The sequence below is a fragment of the Emys orbicularis genome, chromosome 1 (genome assembly GCF_028017835.1).
Source record: "Emys orbicularis isolate rEmyOrb1 chromosome 1, rEmyOrb1.hap1, whole genome shotgun sequence".
Lineage (NCBI taxonomy): Eukaryota > Metazoa > Chordata > Testudines > Emydidae > Emys > Emys orbicularis.
This window is the reverse complement of record NC_088683.1, coordinates 140,465,248-140,477,422: the sequence shown is the minus strand read 5'-3', so window position 1 is coordinate 140,477,422 and position 12,175 is coordinate 140,465,248. Positions and strand designations below refer to the sequence as shown.

General features: G+C 50.6%; 1 protein-coding gene across 1 annotated transcript; it reads left to right on the top strand.

Moving 5' to 3' along the window:
* Positions 1 to 9,946: 9,946 nt before the first annotated feature.
* Positions 9,947 to 11,500, top strand: LOC135877124 (potassium voltage-gated channel subfamily A member 6-like). The gene has a single exon (XM_065402473.1). It carries the CDS (start codon positions 9,947 to 9,949, stop codon positions 11,498 to 11,500), a length of 1,554 nt encoding a protein of 517 aa, XP_065258545.1.
* The last annotated feature ends 675 nt before the right edge of the window (positions 11,501 to 12,175 follow it).

Genomic DNA, 12,175 nt, shown 5'->3' with positions numbered 1-12,175 from the left:
CAGCAGCAGGACCCACCAGTACTGATGGGTGGGGAGCCAGAAAATATGGGACAATTTGCCCATTTTTTGAACATGTCAGGACATCTGCAGGTGGGCTTTAACACAGGACTGTCCCTTTAAAAATGGGACATCTGGTCATCCTCAACCCCAGCGGGTCAGCCACTTACCCCAGGTCAATGGATACTCTCGATCTCACACCAAAGAAAATGCTGGCAGCCAATGTCTCTAGTAAACTAACCTAAAGATTTATTAGCTAAGAAAAGAAATGAGAGTTATTGAGAGGTTAAAGCAGGTAAAATACATTAACAGGTGAGATAAAGATCATAAGTCCAAAATGATAGCAGAAGTGTAGTGATCTACTAGTTTTCTATAAGTCTTTTCAGGGTAACACAAAATAATTTTGGGGATCTCTGTCCACTTGTTCAGTATTCCACCCTGTTAGAATTCAAAATAGTTTAGTGAGACAGGATCAACCCCTGGGTTCATTCTTATAGAATTACTGGGGCATATGCCATGTAAATGTAATGTGATAACATCCTCCTTTGTTCTTTTCTAACAAGTGAATTGGCCTATGCCACTGGACCACTTAACATTTCTTTGCCATTCAAACACAAGAGAATTGGCCTATGGCTTTGATTTGAGCTGGTCTGTCAGCATCACACTGAGCTGGTCTGTCTGAGTTACAATAGTTTTTAAGGAATTCATTATATTTCATCCTGTCAGAATCAGCCTTTTGTTTTCTGCCATCAGTGCTCAAATTTAGGATGACCAGATGTCCCATTTTTAAAGGGACAGTCCTGTGTTAAAGCCCACCTGCAGATGTCCTGACATGTTCAAAAAATGGGCAAATTGTCCCATATTTTCTGGCTCCCCACCCATCAGTACTGGGGGGTCCTGCTGCTGGCCAGATCCCTACTTGCCAGCTGCCTGCCCACCAGCAGTGATTGGGGGGGTCCAGTGGCCGATGATGGGGGTGGATGTGCAAAGCTGGTGGCAGGACAAAGATGCAGAGCCCGGGGCCAGCTTCTCCCTCTGCTGGTCCATCAGCACAGCCCCCACTGTGTGCCAGCTCTTGACCAGCAGGGCCCCGCCCTCTGCCCCGTTTCCGGCTAGCACTGGCTGTGCACTGCGAGCTGCAGAAGCTGGTGTGTACGGGCAGAGACCAGGCAGCAGCCGGTTACGTGTCAGCTCTGCTGCCCACCCATCGGTCCTTTACATGCTCCCCCTCTCGCTGTTCTCTCCCTGCTTTGCCCCTTCTCCCACACACACACCCAGCCCCACTGCTCCTCCATATCCCCTCCAGCAAAACACATCTCGCTCCCAGTGCTGTGCGGAGAACAGCCCCTGGTCGGAGTGATCAGCTCACCAACAGCTGTCTGGCAGGCTCCTTCCTTCCCCAACTGCCTCTGACTGGGCCGGCACCCCGGGAAAGCCCAAGACCCTCTGGCCCAGGGCCCTGGCCAGGAGTAGCCAAGCCCTGTGTGTGCCAAAGCCCCACACAGTGCTGGGACGAGGAAGCCACTCTGCCCCTCAGCTAAGCTCTGGAGTGGCGGGGGAGGGGGAAGGGAAGCGATTTTTCAGCCTGTTTGCACCCCAAACCTGCAGGCTCCAAAGCAGTCCCCCGGGCAGGGGCTTAACACCCTCTTCACTCGTCACTCGTCCCCCCCCCCCATCCTGGATCCTTCCCCTAGGAAGCCTGGGGCTGCTCTGTCCCCTAGGCACACTCCCCTGCTGAGCCACTTCTCTGGCTGGGTCGCTGAAGCCCCTGGAGTCAGATTCCCTGGGCCCTGGTGCACAGTGCATCCTTAGGGCTTAATCCCTTCCTGCCCATGCTGTATGGGACAGGAGGCGGCTGGGTTATGTCGTTGGCCAGCAGCAGCCTGGAGGTATTAGCTGCTTTTCAACACTGTGCAGTCAGGAAGAGACAAGCTGCTTCCAGCCATGGGTGGGAAGGAGAGGGAGGGGGGAGAAGAGATGGGCCTGGTCCACACTAACCCCCCACTTCGGACTAAGGTACTTCGAATTCAGCTACGTTAATAACGTAGCTGAATTCGAAGTACCTTAGTCCGAACTTACCGCGGGTCCAGACGCAGCAGGCAGGCTCCCCCGTCGATGCCGCGTACTCCTCTCGCTGAGCTGGAGTACCGGCGTCGACGGCAAGCACTTCCGGGATCGATCCGGGATCGATTTATCGCGTCTAGACAAGACGCGATAAATCGATCCCAGAAGATCGATCGCTTACATCCGGACCAGGAAGTAAGTATAGACGTACCCATGAGCTCTGCAAAGACACAAGCCAGGTCGTCCCTTTCCCCACTCCTCCTCCCCAGTGGCTGGAAGCAGCTCCCGTCCCTTCCCTCCCACACAGTGCCGAAAGGCTGCTGCTGGCCACATTCTAATGTGAACTCTGGCAGAAATCTGGAATCTGGGGAGGGGGGTATGTGACCCTGTGTGCCACCACCCCACGTGTTGCCTCAGGAAGACGCGGTGCCAGATACCAGGAGAGGTGGGTCTGTCCCGGGGGCCCAGCCTGGCATGCTTGGCGGAGAGCGCCGGGCAGGGCAGGTCTGGTTGGTCAGTTCTCCCCCTCCCCCCAGTGTGAGAGAGGAGTGTGTGTGTGTGTGGGGGGGGGATAGGATGTGCGTGTGTGTGTCACCCCTCCCTGTGTGAACCCTAAAGCCTTTAAGATAAGAAGGTAAATAAAAAGAATCCAACTATGCAGTATTTCTTTTTGAGAGGGGCTCAGTCAACTTGATGTTAATTTGAACATCTGTACTGCATAGTTCTTCTTGATTGCCATTGAACTTGCTTGAATATGAGTAATTTTACCAGGTGTCCCATATTCAGCATAGGGAAATTTGGTCACCCTACTCAAATTTCCACCCCATCTCTCTTCATCCAGCATCAAAAACCTGAGGAGATCTGTGTGGGCAAGGGGAAAGAAGGAGCTGTCTGGGAGCCAGCATGTCAATGGCCCAGGCCACTGTAGGGCCTCAATTCCTTATCCTGTGAGTGGGGTGCTGTTGTCCTTTAGCAGGCTTTGGAGTTTATTAATGAGCCTTCGTGGTCAAATCAGGATAATTGATCTTGTTGCCTGAGGTCTTACACTGCTTTAATGAGGTAATAGTCTGTCCAAGACAGTGGCCGGTTGTAATTCCTCTGTCTTGATACTAGGCAGAAGATAAGGTTCAGGGTATGACCAGCTGTGTGGGTTGGACCAGATGTTTCAAGTTGGGCACCCAAAGTCACTAGTCACATTTGAAACTCTTGGCTTTGGTGTATGGGGGCCATTGTAGGGGACTGGGCTGGAGCCATAGTGTTTGGTTCACAATGACAATGTTGAAACTCTGGTACATGAAAGCTGCACAATTTTCTGAGGACAACTTGGATAAGATGGAGCCATGAGCTCAAAGGGGAATTTGGACAGAGATTTTCAGTTTAGTGACCACTCAGGGCATTTCTGTATTAGGAAAATTTGGACCTGTCATTCTTCTCTGATGCCGCTCCATCAGTGTTAGCAATGGTGGAAGCTGTAATGTGGACAAGGTGCAAGAATCTTTTTAGAGGGTCATCAAATACCTATTCTATATTTTTACCTTACACCATCCACAGTTTCTAGCACCGGTGGAGCTGCACTGACTGAGAATTTGATATGTGATTTTCACACTCACACACAGATACCAGTGGAGAGAGAGCTCCAGACAAAACCAGAATTGGAACCCAGGGCTAATTCTTCACTGCCTGCATCATGTATGGTTATTTAGGTGTGTGGAAAAGGCAGGTCAGAATGGTTGTACATTACACACACTTTGCCCAGGAGTAAAAAGAAAATGGGAAATCTGGCCACTAGTTTTTAGATCCACTTCAGGCTGGTGCTCTGGAGACTGGAGGCTGTTTACTAATGGGCTGGGCTGGATCCTGTAGCTGTTTTGAGGGGTGGTGGTGGTGGGGAAACTGGAGAACTGGTGTTTGGAGGTGCTGTTACGGCTGAAAGCATGAGCTAATTTTTGCTTCCCGTCTCAGTTTAGCACTCCCATCTGTGGATTTATGACTGTTAGGAAGTGGGGAGGGGTCAAGTTGGCTGTAACTGAGTTCTGTGTATAAATTGAAGTGATTGACCCTTTTCTGGCCGTTTTCCCAGCTAGCAAACTTTTCGGTGGCTATTACTGCTTTTAGGCCATCTGGATTCATTTAACATTTGAAATATTTTGGCTCCTTGTGGGTGATTTTCACCTTGGTGCAGAATAAAAGCTAAAGCCTATATGCACTTAACCCCTGCATTAAGATTTGAAGCAGGGCTTATAGGTGGTGCAGTGTATTAAAGGTATGGTAGACATGAATGCTGGTAAGATTCTTCTTTTCATTATCTGGCTCCAGTCACCTGATGCAGGGCAGGTTTACAAAAGGTCATATGGCAAGGAGCTGTATACACTGACTCCAGTGACTACTGTTAGTTGTGGGTGCTTTGCCTTGGGGTGAATTTCACCTTTCGTGTTCATGCATAGTTGTCAGCTGCCCTGGTTTGGCGGGAACACTTCTGAGAGCTTGTAGTCCTGCCTAGGGGTCTGTGTAGCCTTTTAAAAAACTAAACAGCTGTTTTCCTGGCTGCTCAGTAGCTCCCTCCTCTGTCCCCTGCCAACTTCTTCTCTCAGTTTTGGCAGCCAGCTGCCACCTCCAGCCTTGCTAAGATGAGCCCAGCTCTAGAAGCAGTTGCAGGAGTGTGGGGGGCTTGCTATATTGGGAGAAAGCTATCTGCAGTTTAGAGAGGAAGCCAATAGGGGCCAGAGGAGAGGGCTGCTCAGCAGCTGGAAGAAGTACCTTAATATGGGCACAGAGGCCAGACCTAGGACAGAAAGGGAAGGCAGGAGGGAAGAAAACAACCCAGGAAGGATGAGAAGAGGAAAGTTACAGACGGGGGAAACGGAAGCCATAGGGGGATAGGACGACAAAGAATGAAAAGAGGAACCCATAAGGGAGTAATAGGCTTTCAAAGGACAACTTATTTGGGGCACAATTTTCCAAAGTAGCCTCTGATTTTGGGAACCCCAGTTCTTGGGTGCTCAGGTTGCAACACCATGGGCCAGATTTTTCAGAATGTGCTGAGCATCCACACTCCAGCTGCTGTCAACAGGAGCTGTGATGCCCAGTGCCTCGGATAATCAAGTCTGAGGTGTCTCAACCTGAGCACCCAAAAACAGGCACCCAGAATCAGAGGCCACTTTGGTGAAGTTTGGTCTAGATGAGCAATGTAAAGGTTTTAGACTGGGATTCTGGAAGTTGCCTAAGAGATCTGGATGTCCAGTTCCTGTGACAATTAATGGGAATCAGGTCTCCAAATCCATTCATACTGCAAACATTTCAATCTTAATGCACATTCAGGAAAAAAATAGTTATTTGTTCTCTCATAGCTGGAGACCCAGCTTCAAGCCCCTGCTCCACTACAGACTTCCTGTGTGATCTTGAGCAAGTCAGTTAGTCTCTCTGCCTCAATTCCCTATCTGTGAAATGGGAATAATAGCATCGTCCTGCTTCACCGGGGTGTTTTGCAGATAAATACGTTAAAGTTTGTGAGTTGCTCAGATACCACATTAATGTGGGTCGTGTAAGTAGCTGAGACAGACTGTGGGGAAAAAATCACCCAAAATTCACCAGAAGTGCACATCTAACTGTGTGGCAGGCCCCTAACCTTCCAATTTAGTTTTTGCACATTAGAAATTTTGGTACATGAGTATGTTGCCATATAAAGCAAATTGCTTTTGCGGCTCTTATTTTCCTTCTTCAAGCTTTCCCTTCAATCAACTGGCAGCCTAGAATATGTTTATGAACAAAACAGTTGTGTGAATTCTTAGTATTTTAACAATTCTCTAAGCTAAACACTTGCAACAGCTAGCTGTTGTTCATCTTTGCATTATGTATAAGCTAATTATTCCCCTTTTTAACAACAGTATTAAAAATGAGTTTGGTGCTGGCAAAAGCCACCACATTCACAACCCTGGAGGCTGATCTCCTCTTTTTATCCACAGGAAGCAAGGGCAACAGATTTCAAACTTCTTCATGCTTCTCCCTTCAGTATGTCTCTGTTCTAGAGCAACTGGAGTTGTGAAACTATATTTCAGTCTCTACCTTCATTATTTAGGCTGCCTAGGGCCAGTTCTCCTTTTACCTAATGTTCCTCTATGCCACTCTCATAGTGAAGAAGCCTCCTCAAAATACTCCTATGGAAGAGTGCTCCCTCAATGACACAGAGTCCTGCTTCCAGCCTCCAGTGAAGGGGAGCACTCAGGTGTTAGCTGAGGGTTGGAACTGGGAGGGAGAGAGAATTGCCAGAGCAGTATGCTGGCTATTCTCCCTTTGCTCAAGCCCACAGAGGGCCAGGGAAGGTAGAGCTTAAGTTAGTGCAACCTGAATGCTGCTCTAATTGAGGTCAGGGCCAAGTTGCCTCAAAATATGGGGTGTTCAAAGCTAGTTTTGCTCCCTCTCCCCAACCATTCTTGTGTCAAACATAGGAATGGACTGTTGAGACTACCAAATTGTCTCAAGGGTGAGTGAGATACCTGTCCACTAGAACTGTACTGAGCTCCATTAGCCGATTCCATACAGACTGTTGAATTCCTGTCCTGTACTAGTGACTTTTGATCCCTACTGATCTGGGTCCAATTCAGCCCACTAGCCTTAGAGGTGAAAGGTTGTGTATCCAGTTACAAACTGCAGGAGCCTGCCCATCCTTCCCAAAAGAATTTTAAAAAAATATCCTGAATGTGTACTCATAGACTCATAGACTCATAGACTTTAAGGTCAGAAGGGACCAATATGGTCATCTAGTCTGACCTCCCGCATGATGCAGGCCACAAAAGCTGACCCACCCACAACCGAATCTTCCAGCCTGCGACCCCTGCCCTATGCTGCGGAGGAAGGCGAAAAACCTCCAGGGCCTCTGCCAATCTACCCTGGAGGAAAATTCCTTCCCGACCCCAAATATGGCGATCAGCAGAACCCCGAGCATACAGGCAAGATTCTACAGCCGGACCCCCATTTTACCCGCGATGGCACGTTAATGCCTAATTGACTAAAATCACGTTATCCCTTCAAACCATTCCCTCCATAAACTTATCAAGCCTAATCTTGAAGCCAGAAAGGTCTTTCGCCCCCACCGTTTCCCTCGGAAGGCTGTTCCAAAATTTCACCCCTCTGACGGTTAGAAACCTTCTTCTAATTTCAAGCCTAAACTTCCCCATGGCCAGTTTATATCCATTCGTTCTCGTGTCCACATTACTACTGAGCTGAAATAATTCCTCTCCCTCCTTGGTATTAATCCCTTTGATATATTTAAAGAGAGCAATCATATCCCCCCTCAGCCTTCTTTTGGTTAGGCTAAACAAACCGAGCTCCTCGAGTCTCCTTTCATAGGAAAGGTTTTCCATTCCTCGGATCATCCTAGTGGCCCTTCTCTGTACCCGTTCCAGTTTGAGTTCATCCTTTTTAAACATAGGAGACCAGAACTGCACACAGTACTCCAAATGAGGTCTCACCAGCGCCTTGTATAACGGAAGCAGCACCTCCCTGTCCCTACTAGAAATACCTCGCCTAACGCATCCCAAAATCGCATTAGCTTTTTTCACAGCCACGTCACATTGCCGACTCATAGTCATCCTGCGATCAACCAGGACTCCGAGGTCCTTCTCCTCCTCCGTCACTTCCAACCTATGTGTCCCTAACTTATAACTAAAATTTTTATTAGTCATCCCTAAATGCATCACCTTACACTTCTCACTATTAAATCTCATCCTATTACTGTTACTCCAATTTACAAGGTCATCCAAGTCTCCCTGCAGAATATCCTGATCCTTCTCCGAATTGGCAATACCTCCCAACTTTGTGTCATCCGCAAACGACATGAATGAATAAATCATAATAATGATGATTCAAGTAACCATATGAATGAATAATTCATCATAAGATTTGAAAAATGAATCATGGTAAAAAGCAATTTACTATCACAAGATAAATGTTGATTTTTTTAAAAGGATCTATTCTTTGGTAAACTGTGTCATGTGATGCATAAATTGCCTAATTATGCATGATGTAAACAGGAACCACACCTCCTAGTGCAGCAGACTTGCTGATTTAGCACAGAAAACAAGAGGAGGGAAAAAGAACTAGGCAATGTTAAAATAATGTAATAGCTGATTCTCACCTCCTTTCTGAAAACAGAACCAAGAAGAACAGCAACCAACTGGTCAAAAGCATTCCAGGCCTTAACAACCAAGAATCTTGCCAGATAACTAGACTGGAAAGGGAGAGAGTTCAGGGAATGCTTTGCTTCTACACTGTATGCTGTTTAGGGATGGCGTGGACTGAGGACATGGCTGGAAGCCAACAAAGTCATCAGATGCCACAACGATAAAAGCCTAGATAATAATACTTAGCACTGGTAAAGTACTCTTCATCAAATGATCTAATGGTTCTTTGCAAGGAGTGGAAGGCGCATTAGCTCCCTTTTACAGATGGAGAAACTGAGCCACAGTGAGATTAAGTGATAGAAGGAGCCAGTAATAGTTGTTAGGACCAGAAGGGACGGTTAGTGTTAGATCACCTAGTGTGATCTCCTGTAGTACACAGGACGCAACATTTCACTCGGTTATCCCTCCTGAGCCCAGGTCTCCTGACTCCCCGTAGATTACTCAGGTAATTTCCATTCACAAAGCCAGTATCCTAAGGGTAACAAATTTTGTTCTTTTAATATATGTGATCAGATCATACATATAAAGTGATGCTCTGGAGGCTGTTTAAAACCACACAGAGACTTGCTCAAGGTCAGATAGTCATGGGCAAAGAAGGGAGCACGCTCCAGGTCTCCTGGAGCCACGTTCCCTGCTCTGAACACTGGATCATGCTGCCTTGTTTTCTATCATTCACCAGGGCTTAGGTTAACAAAACTGTGTCATTCCGAGTAGGGGGAGCTGCTACCTCCAGAGCAAGCCCCTGAGTTGGAGCATCTGGCTCCAAAGCAGTTCGCGCGGGGGAAGGTCGTGCATCCATCCGTTAGGATTGGAGAGCCGTAGCGAATTACACCTTCCCGCTGGGAGCTTGTAGGGCCGCTGATGGGGAGGGCAGTGCGGGCACCGATCGCCTCCCTCCCCCAAGCTTACTGTTGCTGCATCCTCCGGCTGGGTGGGCGGGGGTATGGGGAGGAAGGCGGAGGCAGGCACCACTCTCGGCTCCATGTCTAGCTGTGTGTGTAGGAAGGAGAGAAGACGGAGCTGGAGGAGCTGCGGTAGCAGCGAGAGGCCGGGGCGAGGGGCAGGCGCCCAGACACCCAGCCGGTGCCCGGCGAGGAGGAGCGGGGCGCAGCCCGCGCTGGAGAGCGAGAGCCAGGCACCGGCAGAGGCTGAGCCGGTGCGCAGAAGGAGCAACAGGCGGAGCGCTGGGCGGAGGGCAGAGGGGAGCCGGACCTCGGCAGAAAGGACAGACTGAGCGGCCCCGAGCCCCGGAGCAGCGCGAGGGACGGACAGACCCAGACCCACCCAGGAGAAGAGAGAAACTGGCAAGCGGGAGCGACAGACACACCCCGGCTCCTGAAGGAGAGGGAAGGACAGCCAGCGAGCCAGCCTCCGGGAGGTGAAACAGGGACAGCCGGACAGACCGCTAGCTCCAGCCCCCAGCTGGGAGGGGCAGACAGACCCAGACCCCAGCGGCGGGAGCGGAGGGACAGACGAACCCAACTAGACCCCAGCAAGGGGAGGATCAGGCAGACCCCAGCGGTGGGGGAGAGGAGGGACAGACAGACTCAGATCCCAGTCGGGAGAGCGGAGGACAGAGGGACCCAGACCCCAGCAGCAGCGGGGGGAGGGAGAGCGCACCTTGAGCTGGGCAGAGCAGCAGACCCAGGGCTGCCCCGCCACCTCCCCGCCGGGCTTGGCTCCCCTGGCCGGGCGGTGCAGCTGGCATGAGGGCGGAGGAGCCCCTGTCTCTCGCAGGGGCCGGGGGCGGCTGCGGAGAGGCGGAGGCTGCCGGGGAGGACCGGAGCGGGAGCGGCAGCTGCTGCAGCAGCGAGCGCCTGGTGATCAACATCTCCGGGCTGCGCTTCGAGACCCAGCTGCGGACCCTGTCGCTCTTCCCGGACACGCTGCTGGGGGACCCGAGCCGCCGGATGCGCTTCTTCGACCCGCTGCGCAACGAGTACTTCTTCGATCGGAACCGGCCCAGCTTCGACGCCATCCTCTATTACTACCAGTCCGGGGGCCGGCTGCGCAGGCCGGTCCATGTGCCCCTGGACATCTTCATGGAGGAGATCCGCTTCTACCAGCTGGGCGAGGAGGCCATCGAGACCTTCCGGGAGGACGAGGGATTCATCCAGGAGGAGGAGAAGCCCCTGCCTCAACAGCACTTCCAGCGCCAGGTGTGGCTCCTTTTCGAGTACCCGGAGAGCTCTGGGCCGGCCCGGGGCATCGCCATCGTCTCGGTGCTGGTGATCCTCATCTCCATAGTCATCTTCTGCCTGGAGACCCTGCCCGAGTTCCGCCAGGAGAGCAAGGGCGCAGCGCCGGGCTTTGCGGAGGGCGCGCACCGGGAGGACCAGATGTTCTTGCTCGCTGAGCAGCCAAATGGCACCCCGTCTCCGATGCACCCCTCTCCCAGGGCAAACCCCTTCTTTACCGACCCCTTCTTCCTCATCGAGACCCTGTGCATCATCTGGTTCTCCTTCGAGCTGCTGGTGCGCTTCTTCGCCTGCCCCAGCAAGCCCGAGTTCTCCAGGAACATCATGAACATTATAGACATCGTGGCCATCATCCCTTACTTCATCACCCTGGGCACCGAGCTGGCTCAGGAGCAGCAGCAAAAACAGCAGCCTAGGACCACCATTAACAACAACGGGGGCCAGCAGCAAGCCATGTCCCTGGCCATCCTCAGGGTCATCCGCCTGGTCAGGGTCTTCAGGATCTTCAAGCTCTCCAGACACTCCAAGGGGCTGCAGATCCTGGGGAAAACCCTCCAGGCCAGCATGAGAGAGCTCGGTCTCCTCATCTTTTTCCTTTTCATCGGTGTGATCCTTTTCTCTAGCGCCGTGTATTTTGCTGAGACTGATGACCCAGAATCTTTGTTCACCAGTATCCCAGATGCTTTCTGGTGGGCAGTAGTGACCATGACCACTGTGGGCTACGGAGACATGTACCCTATGACAATCGGGGGCAAGATCGTGGGCTCCTTGTGTGCTATCGCTGGCGTGCTGACCATAGCCCTGCCTGTACCTGTTATCGTGTCCAACTTCAACTACTTCTACCACCGAGAAACTGAGCAGGAGGAGCAGTGCCAGTACACCCATGTCACCTGTGGCGAGCAGCAATCTCCTTTCTCGGAGCCTAAAAAGGGGGGCAGTAATCAGTCCCTCAGTAAATCAGAATTTCTGGAGGCAGAAGATTTAGAATCTATGAAATATCCCAACTTCATTCCAACCAGCAATCAGGGCTACAGAGGGAAGAAAATGCTGACAGAAGTGTGATCAGCTTCTCTAACAGTGTGTGGAACAAGACTGGACTTTTACAGTTCTACTACCTTCGCCCCATTCTCCTGGATCCCAAATGTATAGCCACAAGCTGCTGCACATTCTCTCTCCCAGGAGCAGCTGCATACGTTCAAGACAAAACACCAGACTGCGAATTGTGATGCTGAAAACAAATTGCTTGTGATCTGGACACTCCTGTCCTTGGTTGCTATGTCTCATTAGCTTGTGCAATTGGACATTCCTTTGCCTTACTCTATAGATCAAGGGGGCCCACTTGTTGTCCCCTTCCCCTTCCATTTTATTTTTGGCGTGGGGCGGAGCTTTATACCAGTTGTAACTTTGAAGACTAATTTTTCTACTACATCAACAAAAGAAAAGCCCAGGACACATTTGTTGCTAAAAGATCAGGCAGGGAATAGATCAAATGGGCTACTAACATCTGTCTCAAGCTGTGCTGGTGAATTCCTGTGCTGGTGCAGTGACCTTGGTTGTGGGATCAGTCATGCCTGCCATGCGGTTGCCTTGGGAGAATGGAAATGTTGGATTCAGTGTTGCATTGTGTTCTGCAGATATAGGGAAAATCAACGAGTGTCCTTCCTCTGACACTTTTCCCTGGGTTTGCACTGCAGTGTGCATGTAAGGGCCTGTTTGTTATTAGATTTTCAGATCTAA